Raw genomic sequence first — 25625 nt, forward strand, 5'->3', positions numbered from 1 at the left:
AGGGGGGAGGGATAAAGAGAATGACAGTGGGGAGGGTCAAGAGGAATAGGGTCAGAAAGGGATATTTGAAGATGGATTTCTTGGCAAAGAATGCACGAGGAGAAAGTATAAAGGAGAGTACACTTAAAAATATGTGAGTAACAGAGGAGAGAGTACCTCTGAATGAGATCTGCATGATTAAATATCGCATCGAATAAAGTTGAAAAACTGATAATTAAGTTGCATGATTTTATATATATATATATAAAATCATTTAATATATGACTGATATTTGATAGCACAGATAATTTTTACATTACACAACTTGGTGCAAGATGTGTTATTCTAGCTTAATATATTAAATAATATTATATATAAATTATATATATATTACATAATATTAGTATATATAATATATATAAGTTTCTTAATCTAAAGGGATACTCAACACCGAAAATTATGTCATCATGTACTAATTTTTTACAGAGTAACACAAACAATTACTGTCAACATGTGAAAGTTGCTCTTTTATATACAACGGAAATCAATGTGGATCGCGGACTGTCAAATGAGGTCAGGAACTGATATAGGACCCCAAACTCTAAATAAAAAACTAAATAAAACCATACAGCTAGAATAACACATCTTGCACCAAGTTGTGCAATGTAAAAATTATCTGCGCTATCAAATATCAGTCATATATTAGCGGATTCTGTATGGGCAAAAGCAACTGCAGTGAATATAATGCTTCAGTAGTAGTTGGACCGTAAACACTTCACAGAGGTTACTTTACTATACTTAATATTCATAAAATCTACACCACATTTTTTGCCTCCTGTACCATCTGAACTAACACACCTAATTTGCACCTTTGCACTCACCTGCTTTTCATTTCATTTGTTTGGATTTTGCATTTGGATTTGGATTTTTTGAGGTTTGACATAGTGGAAGGCATAGTGAAAAGAATTTGGGCACGCGGATACATACACAGAATGTTCTCTAGTCACTTCCCGATTCATAAGAAAGTGTCTGATGATTATGAAATGTATAGAACCGAAAAAGCAAAATATTGAAATTGACAAAGAGGAAGTATAGAGGATGTTTTTTTTCTATGGAAGCTATTTTGAAGGAAAAACAAAGAAGAACACACAACTGGAAAATCTATGTGGCTCACTTAGCAGATTGTAGTTTGCAAACTTTATAAGGTAATAAAAATCATGCTAAGTCAGAGTAACTTTTGACTATTTTACTGGATTGTCAATGTTTATGTAATCCATACATACATAAAGCCTGTTTTAGCAGTGCTGCTCAGACTCTAGAGAGTTTCAAAGGCGCCAAGCCTTGTATTGCACAAAGTTTCAGACCAGCTCTGGGGAAGTAAAATTAACTTTGCAGTACAACCTTGAGAAAACATGATTTCGAAAACTAAATTAATAGCATAATTCCATCAAACTGTCCCCAAACTGTCCCCAGCCAGCAAACTTGGTGAAATTTTGCACACACAACAAAGCCTTTTTGACAGGAATCAAAAGCTAAGTCACCCACACAGATTATTCGTAAGCAGTTTCGTTTGGACCTCAAATTACTGCAGTCCTTATTGGGAATATGAAGAAGCTTTACACCACAGTCTCTGGTCTGTTGCAAAATTGTGCTCATGTGCAATAAACATTCATTAGCCAAGAAGTCACATGACTGTAGGCGGACCTTAGTCGTAGTTTCTCGACAGAATGTTCTAACCGTAAATGGTGAGCTAAACAAAGGCATTTTCAAGCATTACCAAAATCCTTGAGATTTGACTTCCTCTACGGAATTGAAGACAAAAGTACCACAAGCTTCAGGATGTCTCTGATGGACGTTATAGGTCATAGGGTTGATCCTGGGTGGTTTCCTGGGAAGTTGGTACACTTTTAATGTTTCTAGACTAATACAGGTGTTGGGTTTTTATAAATGCAAACTTGCAGGAACACAATGGATCTTTTCAATACTTAAAATTACCAAATCAGCAATTAGGTTTAGGATTTTATTTATTCATTATTGGATCTTTAATGGGATCACAGACTAAGAAGGATAAAAAAGATCATGCTGATCAATTAAATAACTTTCTGTGGAAGACCATTTTTATTTAAATGATTTAATTATTTTATTTAGTTGCTCACCAAGTCTGCATGTATTTGACACACTAAAAACAGTAATATACTGTGAAATATTATTACAATTTAAATAACTATTTAAATATATTTTAAAATGTCATGACAAAGCTAATGTCTTCAGTGTCACATGATCCTTCAGAAATCAATCTAATATGATTTGCTGCTCAAGAAACATTTCTTCTTATTATTATTATAAGTGTTGAAATCAGTTGTACTGCTTAATGTTTTAGTGGAAAATACAGGATTACTGCTATTTTCATTCTAGATTGTTTGATGAATATTTGAGTTCAAAAGAACATAATTTATTTGAAATAGAAATTTACGTAACATTATAAATGTCCTTACTGTCACTTTTGATCAATTTAATGCATCCTTGCTGAATAATAATAAAAAAAAAAAAAAATCTTACAGACCTTAAACTTTTGAACGGTATACAGTACTGTGCAAAAGTCTTAGGCCACCACCAGCTTTGTTGTTTTAGAAAAGTTTTAATGACCATCCATATTTTTTTTTTTTTTATCTTTATTACTATACAAACAGAAAATACAGGAAATATGTACACAAAATTCAGAACAAAATGGCTTCTTTAAGCAAATCAGTATTGTGACCTCCGGAACTTCTTCCAGTTTCTCAAAGAAGAAAATCTGAGAAACTTCTCATCAGATTTTGAAAGTTTTCTTTACCTTCCAATCCTTTTCCATCCCATTTAGGTTTAAGAAAGCTAGGTTTCTTAAAAAATAACTGTAAAAACACGAAACAAATGTACACAGTAAAACACCGTTTTCCATCGAAACAGTAATATACCATAAAAACATGCATTCTAGGTAATATTTGACATTTTAAGAAAAGAGGCATATAGGCTACTTTCTCGAAAACGACAAATAATGTTACCCAGAATGCATTGTAACATACAGAATATACTGTAAAAAAAATGCATTCTGGGTAATATTTGTCATTTTCGAGAAAGTAGCCTATAGGTTATTTTCTCGAAAACAATAAATAATATTACCCAGAATGCATTGTTTTACTGTATATTACGCTTTCAATGGAAAACGGTATTTTACTGTGTAAATTTGTTACTTTTTTTTACAGTAATTTTTTAAAGTGTGCTCAAGTGTAAGGGGAGGTCAATAAATATATAGAAGTCATTTTTTTCTGATCTTTTCTGTATTTTAATACTGTGTACAAATTTCCCGTATTTTCTGGTTATATTCTAATAAAAAGACTGAGAAATAATTACATATGGTCATTATACCATTGCTAAAACAACACCTAATGGTGGCCTAAGACATTTGCACAGTACTGTATTGTACTTGTACATGGTAAATGGTGGAGTTTAACAAGGCCTGACCTCTGACCACATGCATCATTATGCAACATCTTCTGACTAATTACGAAATATAACGCCATCCACAGATAAGCGTGAACTTTATTGGACATGCACATTGCAAACATTGTTCTGGTGCCAAGCCATGAGGGTAACACCTCATTTACCGCATTCTCTTTTGATTGAGGTCATTACTAAGAGTGTGTTGACTTAAGGGAGACAGATTGCACCCTTGAAAGAGAAAGTGGAAGAACACCACCCACCGTCCGCAAACAACAGCAGCTCATTTGTGATATACACATTTGTATGGTCTATTTTCAGCCCCAGGGTTTATGGTTATTGGAAAGGCGTTGCCCTCTCTCTCCTTTCCGAGAAGGAGTCAATATTTCTCTGTCTCTCCCTCCATTCACAGCTAATCCAATTTAATGTCAGAAAAACGGTCCAGCTGAGAGCAGAATGGCATATTTCTAAGACATATAGAGCAGTGCATATATATACACACACACACACACACACACACACACAGAGAGCAGCTGTGCCTCCTCAGCTGAGAGCAAATGCAGGGTGGCAGGCAATTCTTCTTGAATGTCACTTCTATTGTCTGTCGCTGCAGTTTTGTTATCCTGAGTTCCTGCACTCAGAAGCAGGATGCAGCAGCTGCAAGAGCATTTGCAACGGTCGCATCACGTCGCTGTATTATGCAGATGAGACCGAAGGATCTTGGAGGAAATGGAAAACTCATGTCTATCGGTAATGCAGGGCTTCCTTATCACGAACGGTACCACACCAGATCAAATGACAGGCTCGCTTTCACTCTTTATCTCTCTCTCTCAGCCTGTACAAACAAACACACCTGCACACAAACACACACACACACAACTCGCCATTCCAGTAAAATTACAAAGTGCATCATTTCCCTTCTGATTGTTATGGCAATAATAGCTAGATTAGCAAAAATGGATTAAAGCATGACTCTGAATTACAGTCACCTGTACTCATGAGACACTCAATGCAGTTTCAACAAAACAGCTTGTGACATGTGATCCTTCCAGCTTTTACTGGAAAACCTGCTGCAGGATTCCATGCTGTACCAGGAAGGAAGTGAAGGTTTGAAAAAAAAAAAAAACACATACCAAACGTAATCATAATAAAAGCATAGTTTGTAAGAACAGAAGAGGAGAAGGTTAAATTAGTAGGTTGGTGCATTGGTTTTACTGGTAGTCGTAACATGATGTAGTGTGAATACGAGTACAACTAGTAAAGTGGGACACTTAGGCATATCATCTTGTGTATATATTCTCATGTATAATTAATTCTGAACTAGTATGGGATGACATTATTATCATATATTTAAAACATTTGACAAATGATCAAAAAGTGTTCTACTTTACCTGGATTCACCTCTAGTTAAAAATAAATATATACATACATACGCAGTAAAAGATAATGTAATTTTGACAGTAAAATACTGTAAAAATGTATGTTTATATATTTATGTGTGTGTGTATTAATTTAAGTATATTCTGTGAAACCTAAAATGCTGTTATCATATTTTTACTTTAAATTTCACACATTTTTTATACAGTGTAGGAAATCTTTATTTTAATAGTTAAAATAGTTAATAGTTAGAATTGTTAAAAATAAATACATACATACACAGTAAAAACAAATGTAATTTTAACAGTAATGTGTATGTGTATATGTATATATATATATATATATATATAAAATGTAAATTTAAGTTCATTCTGTTATCAAATGCTCAAAATCAATATCAAGTGTCAAATGCTGTTATCAGATTTCTACTGTAAATTTCACACATTTTTTTATACAGTGTAGGAAATCTTTATTTTACAGTCCTTTATATTGGAAACAAAATCACAATAGGTCTTTTTTATTTTGGAACAGGAGCAATTTTACAGAGACTGAATGAAAACTAACCAAAATATCCCCTTAGCTTAAGGACATAAATCTATATTTTTAATAAAAATTATGCAAAATAAGTTTCAAGGCCAGTAAGTAATATGTATAATGTGTGCATACGTGGACAAAGCACTTTAGGACACAATAGTGGGAAACAAAAGGGCCAATTGTTTTGGATCCAAGTGGAATCTGAACCAGATCTTCTGGTTTTGGTGTTCCACTTGACCAGCACGTCCAGCATGTTTTGTCTGTTTTGCTGTAAATGCCACTAAAATAGAGCTCCAGATCCCAGGGCCTGTGATATCATAGTACAGTGATGATCTTGCTAAATCCTGTGCTCTATGTTTAGATTGTGCTTCAAACTCAAACCGGGAAATGATGAGCCCTAGGCTGTATCTCCTTTTTAGGTTCAGTGATGTGCCTGATGACAGATCGTAATGCTGTTTATTTAACTAACAATATTAGCTGCATTAAAAAAAAAATTGAATACAGATTCCTGATAAGGGTTATTATTGTAGACTAAAAATAACGAAGACGAAAACTATTCATTTAACAACATTTTTATAAAAACAAAGTGAAAAAACTAAAAAAGAATAAAGAAATGTAGTAGTCACTGAGCATTCATCACATGACAAAAAGTATTGATTGAAATAAATTAATGCAAAGTAAACTTAAAACTTAAAAAACTAATTTAAAAATAGTATTAAAATAAAAACACAAATCAATCTTGTTCCTGACAGACACTGCTATGAAGGATCCAGGCATCTACTCCAAAAACGAAACCATTTTCATATTTACATAAATGTCAGTATGCACATAGCAGGCATTATCAGCACTAAACTGAAAATGACCATGAAAACCCCAGAACATGTATATAAAAAGTATGAAATACACAAAAAACTGCTGATCTAAACACTTGCTCTAGTTTTCCTGGGAGAACGTTTTCCCAACCCACTCCACTAGAGTAAATATGCAGCATTTACAATAACATACAGTCTGTGTGTGCATAGTTTTGGTCAGGGAAATATGCAATGCAATCAGCAGGAGAATCTTAGCGTGGTGAAAAAAAAAAAAAAAAATAGAAGAATGAAGGGAACTCTTTCAAACTGACTTCCAGTAAACCCTCCTCTTACTGCAACGGTTTCTCTCACAACAGGGAGCTGTTTCTTCAGACACGCTAGAAGAAAAAAAAAAATCATATGCAGCTCATTTACGGGCACTAATCCAGCAGCTGCAGTAAAAGACAAATATATAGACACACACACTGATACATTAAGGTAGAACGTGCTGTGTCTAAAAACAATCCGGCTTTGCGTGTTTATTTAGTACTTTTGAGTGGACACTCTGTGATGACAGATCCATATTTACCGCTATAAATCAACAATATATCATCACATGAAGCAATAAGAGGATCCAAACAATCTCCTCATATGTCAAAACTCCTCCTGCTAACCTCAAAGGTTATGATAACTCAAACCGAGAAGTAATTCAAATATATGGACCGTATGTTTGAATGCATGATGGGAGTCTTCTCGCCACACACAGATCTCTGCTGCACCACTAGTCATGCCCTACAACCAGAGCAGTCTGGCATGGGATGGATGACAAATGCTCTCATTTGAATATAATGTAAGAATCGGGTGCCATCTGGCACACCCTAGTCCTCACCTACCCCCACCCTCCTGCCTCTTACTGGAAACCCAGACAGCTGCTCGACTCACTTTCACAACCTCTCCTGACACCTCCCGCAGGGTTTTATTAGAGTCGGCCTGGCAGAGCTCAGCTGCTGGAAACACAGCCAGTAAAGGCCAGGAAACCTCCGCTGCTGACCGTATGACATCACTGCAGCGGGTGGACAGGCCTTTCAGGTCTGAGAGGAGCGAGTGTAAATAAGATTGTGTTACTCACAGCACCGAGCATGCGAGCGTGACACTCGAGTATCAAGCGGATTTAGAAGCCATGCTGACATTCCGGTTGTGATGTTATTTTTGATTCGCAATTAGGAGCTATTAATGGGAAATTGATATTTTAGTGGCCACGTATCACAGTCAAATAGGGAACATCTTCTATAAGGCATGTAGTCACTCAGCAAACAAACATGCATGTCGTGATTAAATGATTGCTACACATCTGTAGGAGGATGCAATGTTTAAAAAGTGAAATAGTTTGTGGTTACATATGACCAACAGATATTTTAGAAGCATGATATACAGTCAAGATTTCTAAGATTGCTAAATGTCAATGTCTAAGAAATACAGGCTATATATATATATATATATATATCACGTGCTATATATATAAGTGTTACCATGTCATATATATATACATATAACATGGTAACACTTTACAATAATTAGTTAACTTGTTACAGTATTTATTAATCTTTGTTAGCTCATAACAGATCTAACTTTTGATTTTTAATAATGTATTAGTAATGTTAATTATTATTAACTAAGACTACTAAATGCTTTTAAAGTATTTTTTATTATTAATAGTTTATGTGTAGTTAACTAATGTTAACATATGGAACCTAACTGTAAAGTGTTGAAGTGTAAAGTCACACTTGAATGTAATGTAATAATGTTATTTCTTTGGATACAAAATATCACAATATGGCATCTGCAAACAAATGACGCAAGATCTTTTCTCAGAACTAACTTAATTTCCTCAGAGTCATCAAGTTCACACAGGGGTGTAAAGTAACTATTGATGTTGTTTATCATATTAACTTTAAACATGTTCCACAATTTGATGACTAAAAGAAGTGATTGTGCTAATAAAATGCAACTTCATTTGATGTTTTGTTATTTAATGCAATGCTATTTTTGAGTGTGGATTAAAGGATAAGATACTTTTTAAGGTCACTGTGTGATCAGTTTGCTCCATGGCCTACACAGTCTCAGAAAAAGCATTTCAAAAGTAAGCATTTCATATGATGGAAGTTGCCTTTTGAAATATATTACTGCTACATAATGCAGCTCAGACCCAAAACTACAAACTGCTCAAGTACTACAGAGCTAAAATGTTAGACATGAGCGCCCACAAGTGGATAAAGTGAGTATAACTTTAGTCAACTCTGTAAATGCAGACATACTGTCTTTTTCAATACGGGCCATTTTTTCACCAGGGTCAGTATTATAACTCAAAGTGTACACTGGAACTGGTTACTTTCTGGAGATTAAACAACCTGGACTAATGTAGTTTTGAGAAGATTACTGTAAACTGATCGATATCAGAGAGTTCCATTATTCATGTCTGGAAGCTTAAGCCCGTTTACATCAATGATTATCGAACACAGTACCAAAGTTCAGGGAGGTCCTGTGAATTGATGCACTATTGCAGAATACTCCGTTACATTACAGTGCAAAGAAGAAGACATGAGCTCCAGAACAGTTATGATTCCAGCTCGTTTAGTCCGCCATTGCTTACACAAACCTCGTAGTGTTATTTGCGTGGATCCGGTGCGGCTGTACTATGGGTCCCCGCGGGCGGCTACGGGATCAGCTGTTCGCACTGTGGACCTCCGCAGCGACACCGTCACCAAACCCGGAGCAGCCATGCGCCGAGCCATAGCAGAGGCAGAGGTCGGAGACGATGTGTTCGGAGAAGACCCTACTGTTAATGGTTGGTTAGATGTTAACACACAGTCACATTTCTGTGCTTCTATTTGGGCAGACTCTATTCTTACAATGTAAGAGGTTCCAGACGTGTTTCATTGGGATTCGTCTGTTAAAAGCATAAAAACAGATGTTATTGACGTCACATAGCTCCTCAATAGTCTGTACTCTTTCCCGCTGTTTCTGTAATGGCCACGAGAGGGCGCTCACATCCGTTAAACCAGTTACAGACGACAGGGCTCGATTTGAGGAGGAGTGGGGTAGGGATTTTTAGGCTCTATGTAAGATTTTTACTTTAATAAAGCATAAAAATACCCCAATATGTTTGCAGATATTTAGGAAACATGCTAAGTTCACCTACTTGTTTCTCAGAAAAACAATGCTACAGCCAGATATTATACTTAAAATGTGCGTTCCGTGTCGGAATGTCTGTCTTTGTTTTGATCTGTGCGAAACCATGTGCTGCCAGTTTATCCAATAGTATTTCGACATCGCAGGTTGCTAGTTGGCGGAAAACACCACATATTGCAACCATGGAAACCAACAAACAAACTGGGTCAGAGAAACGCAGATTCTACCTGACTTAAAAAAACCCTGAATCCATCTAAAAATCTCTATGAACGACAAACAGATAAATCAACTCATCAGCTTACAGTGTGTAAGTCTCCTCAGATTTCATTGTGAATTGCGCTCCCTCTTGTTGCTGGCAACCCGCGTCTTTGAACGAGGGGGCGGGCCAAACAATATTTTGAATTTGGTCTGCAGTACCTATTTTGAACACTGGGTGTCATTATTACATAAAGCCCCTTTAAATTCTTTGTATAATTAACAAACTATATCAGCGTTTGACCAATCAGAACTCAGTATTGTAACGCGCTGCGCACAGTCTCGCCAAAGCTCTGATTAAAGCCAAAGTCCCTTTCAAGGAAAGTCTGTTAACTCGGCGGCCATATTTGCAATGCCTCAAAACAACTTTTATGTCAAGATGACAAGAAAATTAAGTTTACGAAAATTAACATTTCAGAAGCCCTAAAATGCCATGAAATCAAGATAAAATAATGATAATAATCCACGGCCTTAAGAAAATAACTTGTGACCACAAATAAAAAAGAAAAATATCCATAGCTTCTTATGGCATCCATAGTAAACTACAGTGACAAACACAGATATGAGAAATCAGCCTATGAATCTCAACAATGGTGACACCAAAATTCAGACAAGATTAACTCTGGACATCACAAAAGGCTACTAAAAGACAGAACAAAAACCACAGCAAAAAATAAAAGCAAATAGTTAGAATTAAAGAAAATAATAGGACATCAGCTTTTCAGCTACATAATTTATTCATGCTGTGATGCATGCTGGGAGTTTTGTACTACTGTTCCCAGCATGCATTGCGGCATGACACTTTTGATTGTCACCATTGTTGAGATTCTTGTGCTGATTCTTGATGTCTTTGTGTGTCATCTTAAAATATTTATCATCTTTTTTTTAAAATTTCTGATCAGTTTTGCTCCATTATATAATTTCAGTTATAGATAGTTTTGTTTCATTATGAGATTTCAATGATGATTGGTTTTGTTCCTTTGCAGAATCTCAATGACAGTCAGTTTTGTTCCTTTACGAGATTTATGTGACGGTCGGTTTTGTTCGGTTACAAGATTTCAAAGACAGTTTTGTTTCGTTATGAGTTTTATTAGGAGATTCAGTTTTAGGAGATCTCCATAGCAGTTAGATTCGTTTCTTTACGAGATTTCATTGACAGTCAGTTTTCATTGTCAGTCAGTTTTATTTGGTTACAAGACCTCAATACAGTGTGTTTTGTTCTTTTACAAGATTTCAATGATGGTTGAATTTAAAACAACCTGTTGGTTTTGTTTATTTACGAGATTTCGATGACAGTCGGTTTTTGTTTCTTAAAGAAATGTAAAAAATGGCTATTTTTTCCATTATGAGATTTCAACGATGGTCGGTTTTGTTTCTTTGTGCTTTTACGAGATTTCAAAGAGATTTGGTTTTGTTTTTTTATGAGATTTCAATGACTGTCGGTTGTGTTCCTTTGCGAGATCTCAGTGACGGTCAGTTTTGTTCCTTTTCAAGATTTCAGTGATGGTCGGTTTTCCGTGACATTCGTTTTCAAAGATGTTTTCTTCTGTTACGAGATTTCAAAGATAGTCAGTTTTGTTTTGTTACGAGATCTCAATAACAGTCAGTTTTGTTCCCTTATGAGATTTCAATGATGGCCTCTTTTGTTCCATTACGTCATTTTAATGATGGTCGGTTTTGATTCATTACAAGATTTTAATGATGGTAGGTTTTCTGTGTCGGTTTTATTTGGTTACAAGATTTCAATGACAGGACATTTTTTTTCCGTTACGAGATTTCATTGACAATAGGGCTGACCGATATATCGCATGCCATTGTCACGCGCATTTCGTCAGTAAAGCCGGTTCCCTGATTGCCGCTAAATCGCCATCACCTGCTTTCAAATGTTACGAGATTGCAATGATGGTCGGTTTTGTTTCCTTGTTCCTTTTTGAGATTTCTAAGACGGTTTTGTTTAATTGCGAAATTTCAATGATGGTTGGTTTTGTTCCTTTACTAGATCTCACTGACAGTCAGTTTTGTTCCTTTACGAGATCTCAATGGTTGACAGTTTTGTTCCGTTATGAGATTTCAATAATAGTTGAATTTGAAACAGTTCAAACTGTCGGGTTTGTTTGTATATTAAAAATAGAAAGCCGTTATTTTGAATTGTAATAATATTTCATAATATTACTGTTTTTCTGTATTTTTGATCACATAAATGCAGGCTTGATGAGCATATGAGATTTTTTACAAAAACACTAAAAAAGTAATGGGAAAAAAATAGTGCTTCCATGGAAGTTGTAAGGACTAAATAATGTACTTTATCATTTGTAATGTGAAACTGAGTGCATGGAATGTGATGTAGGGATTATTTTTGCCTCAGGGTTATACCCCTTATTTTCTGGGGTTTATTTTAACCCTTTATTCAGTACAGTTTATGGTGACTGTGCTGGGGCATTGGGCAGTATGTGATGTTACATAGACATATAAATCTCAACAATGGTGACATGCTCCAGGCCGCAATGCATTCTATAACACAGTGGTTCCAACCACATTCCTGGAGTCCCCCAACACTGCACATTTTGCTTTGTCTGGCGCACACCCATTTCAGATCTTGAAGTCTCGACTAATGAGCTGATGATCTGAATCAGGTGTTTGATTAAGGAGACATGGAAAACATGCAGTGTTATGGGGCTCCAGGAATGTGGTTGGGAACCCCTGCTATAACAGACAATTATTAAGTTGAAATGAACTGCATTACAACTATATGATAAAAATAAAAAAAACACTGTGTAAGATTAGACCACTAGATGATGACAACCCCTTCATCATCATGCCGCAATGCATGCTGGGAACAATAGTACAAAACTATCCATTTTTCGTTTTTAGAAAATGAAAACGCGGTAGCTAATACCTCAGTGATACTTAGAGTCTCGCGTGAAAGAAAGCGGAGCCTCAGCACACACCAGAGGCGAACCGACCGGCCCTTCTAAAAGATTTTTTTGTTAAAATATCTTTGTTACCTAGTGACGTAATTATAAAACATATAACGTAGTCAAAACACATAACAGAACAAATTGTTTATCGTTTATAAAATTAAAGTGCTTATTTTTTAATTTACAAAATTCGTCAACAAATCTTACTAATTGAATAATGTCAACTAAATAAATGTTTTGATATTTATTTATATTAATGCGAGCTGGATAAACTACTAATTTAATAATGTCAATTAGTTGATATTTATTTATATTGATGCGTAAGAGGCTTGCCCATTTTCCAGTGCATTTTTTTAACTTTATGAATAACTTTATAAAATAGATGTTAAAAAAAAAAATCAATAGAAAAAAACTTAAAGGATTAGTTCACTTCAGAATTAAAATTTCCTGATAATTTACTCACCCCCATGTCATCCAAGATGTTTATGTCTTTCTTTCTTCAGTGGAAAAGAAATTAAGGTTTTTGATGAAAACATTCCAGGATTTTTCTCCATATAGTGGACTTCAATGGAGCCTAGGGATGGGCGATATATCGCATGCGATTGTCACACGCATTTCGTCAGTAAAGCCGGTTCCCTGATTACCGCTAAATCTCCATCACCTGCTTTCAAATGGAGCGGCATTTAATAGACAGAGCAGTAGATCACTGACAAGCTACGCAATATCGCGTTCATTATCGAAGGCGATTCATCTGCGATAATGAACACGATATTGCGTAGCTTTTCAGTGAACTACGGTTCTGAATGCCGCACCATTTGAAAGCAGGTGATGGTGATTTAGCGGTAATCAGGGAACCGGCTTTACTGACGAAATGCACGTGACAATCGTATGCAATATATCGCCCAGCCCTAATGGAGCCCAAACGGTTGAAGGTCAAAATTACAGTTTCATTGCAGCTTCAAAGCATTCCACGCGATCCCAGATGAGGAATAAGAGTCTTATCTAGAGAAACCATCACTAATTTTCTAAAAAAAATTTTTTTAATTTTATACATTTTAACCATAAATGCTCATCTTGAACTAGCTCTCCTCTTCTTCTTCTCTATTAGAATTCCAGCAGTGTAGACACAGTGCCCTCCACAGGTCAAAGTTTGAACTAAATTGTCATATACAATATTTCAGTGCAAGTATATAACAATTAGTTCAAACTTTGACCTGTGGAGGGCAGTAATATACTTAGCAGTGTCTACAATGCTGGAATTCAAATAGAGAAGAAGAAGAAGAGAGCTAGTTCAAGATGAGCATTTATGGTTAAAACATATAAAACTTTTAATTTTTTTTTTAGAAAATGAGTGATGGTTTCTCTAGATAAGACCCTTATTCCTCATCTGGGATCACGTAGAACGCTTTGAAGCTGCATTGAAACTAATTTTGACCTTCAACCGTTTGGAGGCCACCAGGGACGTGCACAGGAATTTTGAGGGGCAGTTGCTCTGACCTAAAAAAAGGGCACTCCCCTACCAACCATTCCCCTAACCCCCCCTCTAATAATTCAACGGCCCGTCGTCATTTTACCTCAGTGCATTTTACCTCAAACTTGCGTCTAGTTAACTTTCTGAAGTAGCAATCGCTTCTCAGGTCGACATTAACACACTGACACAATTATATTCAGAATTAAAAATATTTTTATACCACTTTTTAATGTGTGATTGTGTAAAGGTTTTCACGAGATACCAACCTTTCGCGAACTTGCTCAACACTCGTTCTCATGGAGGCGCGGTGTGCACGGAGGGGAGGGGCTGTGCGCGCGCGCGAGTATGTGAGAGAGACGCGTAAGTGAGAGACGCAGGGAAATGAAATGTAGCTGAACGTTTGCTCTATGAAAGACATTGACAAAGACGAAAACTAAGGACATTTAATCTATAATTTTATTTTATTTTAGTTAGTTTTGCCAAACACACATTACAGTTTTGGTTAGTTATCGTTTTTTTTGTAATGCCTCGTTTTTATTTTCATTTCAGTTAACGACGATTTTTTTTCCCCACCTAGTTTTCGTTTTTTCGTTTGTTTTCGTTAACGATTATAACCTTACTCACCTTTCCAACAACGTTAAGTCGTCTCACCCGACAACCGCGACAATCTCCTTCTAGTGCCGCTCATGCAGGCTCAGCTCAGGTGCCGGTCGCGTGCAGCGCTGCAGCCACGTAAACAGAGTTTGCCCTTCCCCTATACTGACTTTCACTTTCGGACGGGTGCCCGAATATGGAAGTGAATGAGGCTTTGCGATTTTTTTTTTATCTAGGCCTACGTGAAATTCTGCATCCATTGTACGATTTTTTTATTTATTTTTTTCCACCTCGGAAGGGCAACGTGAGTCGAGAAGGGCATATGGGCAGTTGCCCGGGCAACCTGAGCAACCCCCCTGTGCACGTCCCTGGAGGCCACTGAAGTCCACTATATGGAGAATAATCCTGGAATGTTTTCATCAAAAATCTTAATTTCTTTTCCACTGAAGAAAGAAAGACATGAACATCTTGGATGACATGGGGGTGAGTAATTAATCAGGAAATTTTCATTTGAAAGTGAACTAATCCTTTAATGATGGCATACTTTTAAGTATTAAATTAAAACCGTCAGTAGGTGGTGGTAAATCACAGTCTTAATGAGCGAGTCATTCATTCGAAGCAACTAGCTGTATTTATGAATGAATCATTGAATGAATGACTCTCATGATTCGTTCAAAGCTGAAGAATTGTTCACGAAACACTGATGTGTGTGTAATTTAGACACGTGCATTATTGTGAAACGATTTTGTAAAAGATCTGTTATTAATATCCTTAAGTCGATCATCATTATCTCAATCACTTACTGCTGTTTCCTCTTTTCCTCACCTTCTTGCTTTCTTTTTCTCTTCTGCCTACCAGACGTCCTCTTCATGTTTAATAAATGGAATTAGGTATTTTAATGTAAGTAAGCCCCGCGCCAGATTGAAAGCGGAGGCAAAAGCATAAACAACGTAACGAGAGAGGGGGATGCAGAGATGTCGCTGCGTGTTATATTGATATTAACATTTATGATTGTTTAAATGATCAGCCCTCGGGGGCCCCAGGCAATTGCCTGCCTTGGCTGCCCTATTGCTACGCCTCTGGCGCACACCTCCGGCGCACACCTCCTGTTGTCGTCACTGACCAGGTGTTTTGCAGCTGGAGCAAACTTTTCTTGACAGTTTCGAACTCTCAAAACGAACTTCGTTTTAGCCTGATTTTGTTCGAAATGACGTCACATCACTTCGTTCTTCGATTTCGTTTGAAGTATATCGAGGCTTTAACGGTTCCAGCTCGTTTAGTCCGTCATTGCTTACACAAACCTGGTGTTCGGATGTACTGTGGGTCCCCGCAGGTGGTTACGGGATCAGGTGTTCGCACCGTGGACCTCCGCAGCGACACCGTAGGTGTCCGCAGCGAAACCTGGAGCAGCCATGCGCCGAGCCATAGCAGAGGCAAAGGACGGAGACGATGTGTTCAAAGAAGACCCTACTGCTGATGGTTGGTTAGTTGTTTACACGGAGTCACTTTTGTGTGCTTCTGTTTGGCCAGACTCTATTGTGACAATTTAAGAGGTTCCAGACGTGTTTAATTGCGATTCAACTGTTAAAAGCATAATATAGATGTTATAGGCCAGTGTTAATATAGACCTATTGGTGGGTCGCGAAGTGCCTGCGGTCAGATGATATGTTGTCAGACAGGCCATGTCAGTGTCGTTATTCTAACGTTATTTTAGTTGCTTGTTACGAAACAAAGTTTCTCACCTCAGAAAACCTAACTTTCCTGTCTTGTCAGACGTTAGTGTGCTAGTAGGGCGTACCCTTGCTCTCTTCAGTTGCACGCGCAAATGCGCATGCAAACTGTCAATTAATAGCTAGTCATGAAATATATAATCACTTCATATATAAAGCGCGAGAGAAACTACGAGCAGGCAACGTTACGTTGTCAATTAGTAGTCATGAAATAAAAGTACAAATAAATCACATGACTGGTATGTCATGTGGTAGCTGGGAAGGATTTGCATGCAGGTATATGATGTTTAGTCTATGGTGTTCCTTCAAGTCTAAGCATCAGTGGCGTAACTTTGTTTTAAAAAGTGGGTGAGACATGAGTGTGTGTGTGTGTGTGTGTGTGTGTGTGTGTGTGTGTGTGTGTGTGTGTGATCGCTGCCTTTTAGTTCAAGCGTACATGAACCGATCATCTCTTCCTACTACAAACATGAATTAACATCAGTACACACCATTTTTTAAGTTCACCGACCCCTCCCTTATAGAGGGTATGCATCGACGTCACTTTCCCGCCGAAAACGCGCTCCCTCAGCTGGACTGAGTGGCAAAAGAACCTGCTGCATGACTGGATTTAATAGGGGAAATTGCGAAAACGAGCGAAAAACAAACGAATTACTCTAAATGCTGGAATTGAATGTGTTCCTTACAACTTGTCAAATAAACCTAATCCATGGATATTGACATGCACCCAGGAGTCGTGTTTCCTGACATTTATATGTGCCTGATTTGGCGCCGGGGAATTACATAAAGCAAATCTGCCTGTAAATATTTTATAACCACAATATAGGTAGGTTTAAATCCGCGTAATCACTTATATCAATGTTATATCGTCATATTGTCCAGCCCTATATAGTTTTTGTCAGTGTTTATTTAAAAACACCAAATTATGCAGAATATGAGATAGTAAATATTTAATTGATGAGTTGTCAACACAATATATAACAATACAATACGGTATGATTTTACCTCAAAATCCAACAGTTTGACAAAATGATAACTGCAAATCCATGTTTCTCTGCCTGGAGTCCAGTTGTTTCTGTGAATTGCAGCGATCCGTTTGCTTTTTTTCTGTAGCTTTCGGCAGTCTTTAAATATATAGCCTACCTCAGGGTTTTGTGTCAAAGCTATTTGTTCAGTCAATCACAAGGCTCTTTCCCGTTTTGGATGTGTTTTGTGTGTTTTTCGCGGCATTCACGCTAAAAACCAATGCTGCCGCTCAGTCTTTGTGCCACTCAGTGGACGTGACCGCAGCCATAACGGTCGACGATGACGTCACGTGCATACCCTCTATTAAAGGTGCCCAAGAATGCTTTTTCACAAGATGTAATATAAGTCTAAGGTGTCTCCTGAATGTGTCTGTGAAGTTTCAGCTCAAAATACCCCATAGTTTTTTTTTAATTAATTTTTGTAACTGCCTATTTTGGGGCATCATTAACTACTGATTTTGGCAGCGCCGCCCCTTTAAATGGCGCGCTCCCTGCCACACGAGCTCTCGACTATATTGCAGTGCATTTACAAAGTTCACACAGCTAATATAACCCTCAAATGGATCTTTACAAGATGTTCGTCATGCATGCTGTATGCATGGTTCGAATTATGTGAGTAAAGTATTTATTTTGATGTTTACGTTTGATTCTGTATGAGTTTGACGCTATGCTCCGTGGCTAACGGCTAATTCTACACTGTTGGAGAGATTTATAAAGAATGAAGTTGTTTATGCATTATACAGACTGCACATGGCAGTCTGTATAATCTGCCATTTTTCAATGTTGTTCTTGCTGGCTTACCTTGTCTGTGCACAGATCCAGACGTTAATACTGCCTTTCCTTGTCTAATGCCTTGAACATGGGCTGGCATATATGCAAATATTGGGGTCATACATATTAATGATCCCGACTGTTACGTAACAGTCGGTGTTATGTTGAGATCCTCCTGTTTTCCGGAAGTCTTTTAAACAAATGAGATTTATATAAGAAGGAGGAAGCAATGGGGTTTGAAACTCAATGTATGTCTTTTCCATGTACTGAACTCTTGTTATTTAACTATGCTACTATTGAACTTTTAATTCAATTTTTGATTCTAGGGCACCTTTAAAACCTGCGTTCAGTGATAAAGCGCTCTTACGTGTGGACTGTGTATGAGCGCCAAGAGAGCACAGTTGCATGCCTCTGATAACAGCGGCAACATCAACGAACGCTCAGCATGGTTTCAAAAACAACACCTTCCAGCGCTAGTTCACCTCTTATTTAAAAAACGAATGAAATGAATGCTTTGCTAGTCAACTGGAGATGTTTCATGTGTATTAGGTACATCCATGCCGCAAGATGTTTCAAAAAGTGGTAGGGACAATATCGACCCTGGTGAAAAGTGGTGGGGACGTGTCCCACCTGTCCCACCCGCAAATTACGCCTATGCTTCGGATGTACTGTGGGTCCCCGCAGGTGGTTACGGGATCAGGTGTTCGCACCGTGGACCTCCGCAGCGACACCGTCACCAAACCTGGAGCAGCCATGCGCCGAGCCATAGCAGAGGCAAAGGACGGAGACGATGTGTTCAAAGAAGACCCTACTGCTGATGGTTGGTTAGTTGTTTAAACGGAGTCACTTTTGTGTGCTTCTGTTTGGCCAGACTCTATTGTGACAATTTAAGAGGTTCCAGACGTGTTTAATTGCGATTCATCTGTTAAAAGCATAATATAGATGTTATAGGCCAGTGTTAATATAGACCTATTGGTGGGTCGCGAAGTGCCTGCGGTCAGATGATATGTTGTCAGACAGGCCATGTCAGTGTCGTTATTCTAACGTTATTTTAGTTGCTTGTTACGAAACAAAGTTTCTCACCTCAGAAAACCTAACTTTCCTGTCTTGTCAGACGTTAGTGTGCTAGTAGGGCGTACCCTTGCTCTCTCCAGTTGCACGCGCAAATGCGCATGCAAACTGTCAATTAATAGCTAGTCATGAAATATATAATCACTTCATATATAAAGCGCGAGAGAAACTACGAGCAGGCAACGTTACGTTGTCAATTAGTAGTCATGAAATAAAAGTACAAATAAATCACATAACTGGTATGTCATGTGGTAGCTGGGAAGGATTTGCATGCAGGTATATGATGTTTAGTCTATGGTGTTCCTTCAAGTCTAAGCATGCGGTCGTCCAGGTTCCGGTTTAAAAGGCCTGGCTTAGATCATACAGGTCCAAATAATTTTCAACCAAAATCGTTTACAACAGTAGTGGACATCCAAGGAACCGCTCTAAGCTGGTTTGCCTCTTATTTTCAAAATAGAACCTTTTCTGTTAAAATTGGAAACTTTTCCTCATCAAAAGCTTCTGTCACATGTGGGGTCCCTCAAGGATCCATTTTGGGACTGTTACATAACGAAGGAGATAAGAGTAAAACAAGTCTTTACTTGATAATCCACAGGGAAAAATCCAGAATCCAGATCAGAACACAAACCAACACATTACTTACAATAAACGAGACCCGACAAAGACACACTGACAGAACTGAACTGATATACACATACTAATGAACTCAAATGACTAACAGCTGTGATGATGATGATTAGTGTCCATGGAAACAGATTGTGGCGGGAAACTCAAACAAAGAAGAACGTGACAGAAGAAAAACAAACAAACTGACAGTTCATGTGACGTGTGCATGTAACAGGGACCAGTGTTATTTTCATTGTATATGCTTCCTCTTGGATCTCTTATTAAGAAATATAGAATTTCGTATCACTTTTATGCTGATGACACCCAGATGTATCTGCCCATAAAGTCTGGAGATGATACATCTGTTAAATCACTTATCTTTGACACAGAATTAAAGTTTGACAGACAAATTAATTCAGTTGTGAAGAATAGATTCTTTCAATTGCAAACTAAACTCCAAATCTGTCTTATCTTTCAGTGATCTTGATTACTGCAATGCTTTGTACCTGGGTGTAAGTCAGTCTTCGGTGTCACGTCTTCAGAGAGTTCAAAATGCGGCAGCAATTTTGCTGACAAACACAAGAAAGAGGGATCATATAGGCTATCCCTTATTCTGGCCTATTTACTCTGGCTACCAGTTCATTTTAGAAGTACACATTTTGTATACTTTTAAAGCTCTGCATGGACTGGCACCAAAATATGTTTCTGTGCTTATGAATTGTAGTTGCTTACAGAGATCTGTGAAATCCCAAAACCAGCTGCTCCTTGAAATTCCTTGGTCACAAGAAAAGTAAAGGAGATTGCTATTTAATTTATCTTACCTTACAGGGTAAGTTAAATTAACTATTTATAACTATTTATTCATCAGTATTAGTCATATACAATTTATGTCATTAATTACTCACCCTCATGTCGTTCCACACCTTTAAGACATTCGTTCATCTTCAGAACACAAATTAAGATATTGATGATGAAATCTGAGGGTGTATGACTACCTTTCAAGGTCCAGAAAGGTAGTAAAGACATTGTTAAAACAGTCCATGTGACTACAGTGGTTCAACCTTAATATTATGAAGCGATGAGAATACTTAATTTGCACAAAAACAAAACAAAAATAACAACTTTATTCAACAATATCTTCTCTTCCCTGTCATTATCCTTATGCAGGTCCTGCAAAAAGCACAGTGAAGGCTTCCGTGCTGGCTCAGTATTGGCCAAAGCTGCACATGTGAGCAACATGACGCATGCGTATGATGCTGACGCTGGAGCCGGTGTTCTGACGTAGAACCTGGAAGCGCTGGACGTAAACAACGTATGAGAATGACACAGAAGAGATGATATTGTTGAATGAAGTCATTATTTTTGTTTTGTTTTTGGGCTCACAAAGTATTCTAGTCACTTCATAACATTAAAGGTGCTCTCTGTAAGAATGACAGCTAGTGGTTGAAATGGGTACTGCAGTCTGCAATATTGTTTGCCCCGCCCCCTCCTCCTCAGACTCTATGCTCTTGCGGGTTGCCAGTTTGAAGACACGCAACAGGAGTGAGCTCATTTGACATTGGAAGGCAAGGAGACTTACACACTGTAAGATAATTAGTTGATTTATTGATTTATGATGAGTTGATATCGTGTTTTAATATGCTCCCATTCATAGAGATTTTTAGGTCGGGTAGAATCTGCGATCTCTGACCCAGTTTGTTCGCTGGCTTCCATGGCTGCAATTCGCTGCATGTGTTTTCCGCCAACTGGCAACCCAGGGTGGCAAAATACTATCCGCTTAAGTCGTGACGTAAGGTTTCCGGGTCCAAGCCTCGACTCGTTTCACTTGAGAATGCCATCGACGGCCGTTTATGAGCGCTATTTATTCATTTTAAACATCAATCATTTTAAAAAGTTAAACATTTTAAATACTTACAGTCTACACAACAGTCTCCGTGCTCACAGCGTCACAGATATTAATATTTTAACGATTTATAAAAGATGAATCATTGTCTGGCCATCTGGGATTTTGGTATGGAGATAAAGGTTATAATTATATATTTTTTGTAGTATTACACCACATCGTGTATGTATGTTAGCACCATTTGTTGTTTTCTTGTGGTATGAGATAGAGTGTTAGGACCCGGAAGCGCTGCCGCGTGACGTCAGACTTAACAACCGAATAGAGGGTATGCATGTGACGTCACCGTCGACCGTTACGACTGCGGTTACGCCCACTGAGTGGCACAAAGACAGAGCGGCAACATTGGTTTTTAGCATGAATGTAGCGAAAAACACACAAAACACATCCAAAATGAGAATGAGCTTTGCGATTGACTGTACAAATAGCTTTAACACAAAATCAGATGTATATATTTAAAGACTGCCGAAAGCTACAGAAAAAAAGAAGCAAATGGATTGCTGCAATTCACAGAAACAACTGGACTCCAGACAGAGAAACACGGATTTGCAGTTATCATTTTGTGTCAAAATGTTGGGTTTTTAGGTAAAATCATACGTATATATTGTATTGTTATATATTGTGTTGACAAATCATCAATTAAATATTGATGATTTGTGGTGGTTCAACTGCCACCCTAAGAAAAAGCTTTGCCACCCCATCTGCCACCCGAAAATTATCACAGAATAAAATATAAATTTAAGCAGTGTTTCAAGTGCTGCTTTTCAGAAGCGGCGCTTCAATGTGATGACCTAAATAAAGTCAGCCTAACACAAAATAATGGCAAGAAAACACCTCTTTCAATAAAGTGTGCATGATGGTTGCACGCGCACGCAGCGCGCCCATTGTATTCAGTTTCATTAACAAATGACTCTTATGAACCAGTTCTTTGAGAGTCAAAAACACAGCGCAGCCAAGTTCACTTACAATTTTTTCCCTATTTATACGTGAATCGGAAAATTACTGCTTCTCGGCTAACTCAGAAGTCCTGTGAGAAATGTAATCCCATCCGAATATGTCTGAGATTCATTTTCGCAATTTTTTGGCGAGCTGATTCACTGACCGCCCGCTCCACTTTCATCATGGATAAAGGTCTTTTTGTCATCCGGCGAAACAATAACATGAAATCAAAATAATAGTAGAGTTATGTAAGAATCTATGTATTTTAACTCTTCTCGATTGCTAACATTATAAGTGATGCAGTTGGCCCAGTTTCCTACGGAAGAGGATTAGGGCCAAGCAATAATAAAAAAATAAAACCATCTCGAGATTAAAGTTGTTAAATTTAGAGAAAAAACTCATTAAATTTCGAGAAAAAAGTCGAAATAAAATGTTGAGAATAAACTCGTTAAATTATGAGAAAAAAATCGTTAAATTTCGAGAAAAAAGTCGAGATAAAATGTTGAGAATAAACTCATTAAATTACGAGGAAAAAACTCATTAAATTTCGAGAAAAAAAGTTGAGATAAAATGTTGAGAATAAAGTAATTAAATTACGAGAAAAAAGTCGTTAAATTACGAGAACAAATTCATTAAATTATGAGAAAAATATCGTTAAATTTCGAGAAAAAAGTCGAGATAAAATGTTGAGAATAAACTCATTAAATTATGAGAACAAATTTGTTAAATTACGAATTTGTTCTCATAATTTAACGACTTTTTTTCTCGTAATTTAATTACTTTATTCTCAACATTTTATCCCGACTTTTTTTCTCTAAATTTAACAACTTTAATCTCGAGATGGTTTTATTTTTTATTATTGCTTGGCCCTAATCCTCTTCCGTAGTTTCCCAAACCATTCGTTCAGTTCTCAAAATAAAGACACATTTCTCAAAACATTTAACAATGACAACATTTGGTAGCAAAACTGATGACACACCAGTCAAAATCTGAGAGAGAACTGAATGAATAATTTACAGGGGTTTTAAACTTACACAGTAGGCTACCAGTACTTTAGATGAGGGAAATTTCACTATTCTATGTACAGTAAACTGGAGCACGTTGTACAACCTTAATGTTGCGATTGTCAACTTTCTTTGTAGCCATTTGTTATGTGTAGCCTACTGTATTTTTGCAGAACTGAGAAATGATTGCCTAGGGATATAGTCTTGTGTCAGAAGACCAATATACTGCTATAGTACTGTATATACTGTAATCAAATTTATATGCAAAATAATTCCTGAATCCCAGTAAGAGGTATTTTTGTTACAGTGTTATATGATCTCACTAGTGTTCACTGGGCAGTGCAGTAGTCTGTGTATTTGTCCATTTTGTCCATTTTTTTGTGTCATCTGATGCCAAAGTTTGATTTTGTCAGACAAGAATAAGTTTTTGACTAGAACATTTTATTTTGACCTGGAAGTTTGAGGTTTGTACAAGTTGGTGTATTTTGAGATTGTGTTTATAGTTGTGAGAAAATGTTGAATTGTTTCATGAATTGTGCGTTAGCAATCAAGAAAAACAATAAGACTGAAAAGTTTGAAAGATAAATTTATGTTGGCTTGTCATAAAGCCAACTTAAAGTCTTGTTTAAAAAACTTTGGTCAGTTAGGCCAGAATATAGATGTTCTGGGTTATTGCTAAAGTGTTGCTAGGTGGTTGCTTGGAGATTCTGGGTGGTTGCTAGGCTCTTGCTGTGCAGTTGCTGGGGTGTTGCTAGAGTAGCCTATGTAGTTGATAGGGTGTTCTGGGTGAACACACACAGACATTCCCACCTCTGTTAATAACAGAAACTCAAAAATTTGTTGCTCTTTAACTTGCACTAAAACATGTGATTCATACCATCGAAGTAGCCTGTGTAATATTAATAAAACTGCTCATCTCCTTTAGTGATACAAGCTCAGACTCATTTAGAATCTGTTGATGTTTTTCATAAAGTGTCTTTACTTGGTGCCATGATGGATATTGAAATCTTGTTATTTATTTTTTAATTTTAAACAGTATATAGATGACTACTTTGGTAATGCAATGTTTGTGAACTGTGAATTGTGTATGTCAGGCCATAAATCTCCAAAAACTATGCATGGGCGCTTGCTTTGGTGTTGCCACCCTTCATAGACCTCATGCCACCTCTTTGCTACCCTATAAATAATTTTCTAGATCCTCCCCTGGACAAAACTATACAAGTTTTAGGGCTGGACAATATGACGATATATATAACATGATATAAGTGATTACTCGGATTTAAACCTACCTATATTGTAGTTGTATAAAATATTCACAGGCAGATTTGCTTTATGTATTTCCCCTGCGTCGAAATCAGGCACATATAAACGTCAGGAAACACGATTCCTGGCTGCATGTCAATATCCATTGATTAGGTTTATATGACAAGTTGTAAGAAACACTTTCGAGCCAAACATTTAGAGTGATCGTTTGTTTTACTCGCGTTTTCGCAGTTTCCCCTATTAAATCCACTCATGCAGCAGGTTCTTTTGCCACTCAGTCCAGCTGAGGGAGCGCGTTCCGGCGGGAAAGTGACGTCGATGCATACCCTCTATTGGGTAAATTAGCAAAAACAGAAATTTCAAAGTAAAATAACTGTCTGTAGCAATGGTTTTCAGAGAAACTAATATGTGAACTGATTATGTTTAATAAATATCTGCAAACATATTATGGTATTTTTATGCTTTAGTACAGTCAAAAACTTGCATAGAGCACCTTTAAGGTTGAACCACTGTAGTCACTTCGACGGTTTTAACAATGTCTTTAGTAGTTACTGCAGTGCGCAACTGATCCGTGGCTGTAACGCAACATTTACTTCTTTTGGATTTGAAATAAAAATTTGTTACTGAACATGACTTGTCAGCATTGCGATTCTCTTTGGCCACACTCGATCATAGATGTCATGTTTAAACACACTACATTTAATCAAGTTTTATTTAATTCATTACCTTATATT

General features: G+C 37.2%; 1 protein-coding gene and 1 long non-coding RNA gene across 6 annotated transcripts in view; one reads left to right on the forward strand and one right to left on the reverse strand.

Moving 5' to 3' along the window:
* Nucleotides 1-5209: 5209 nt before the first annotated feature.
* Nucleotides 5210-9221, reverse strand: LOC125255065. The gene is made up of 3 exons (XR_007181818.1): nt 9068-9221; nt 8815-8994; nt 5210-6556 (listed from the first exon to the last, which is right to left on the reverse strand). It is a non-coding gene; the product is annotated as an uncharacterized LOC125255065 (long non-coding RNA).
* Nucleotides 8436-25625, forward strand: part of tha1 (threonine aldolase 1) — a 34811-nt gene continuing 17621 nt past the window's right edge. For 2 of the 5 annotated variants that reach the window (XM_048169995.1, XM_048169998.1), the window contains exon 1: nt 18337-18928. In XM_048169995.1, coding sequence (XP_048025952.1) covers nt 18676-18928 — 253 coding nt within the window. In that variant the 5' untranslated portion in view covers nt 18337-18675. Of the gene's footprint in view, nt 9004-15035; nt 16065-18336; nt 18933-25625 lie in introns of those variants that run through there. The other 3 variants (XM_048169996.1, XM_048169997.1, XM_048169999.1) reach the window with 3 other exon arrangements.

This window comes from Megalobrama amblycephala, linkage group LG20 (assembly GCF_018812025.1).
Source record: "Megalobrama amblycephala isolate DHTTF-2021 linkage group LG20, ASM1881202v1, whole genome shotgun sequence".
NCBI lineage: Eukaryota > Metazoa > Chordata > Actinopteri > Cypriniformes > Xenocyprididae > Megalobrama > Megalobrama amblycephala.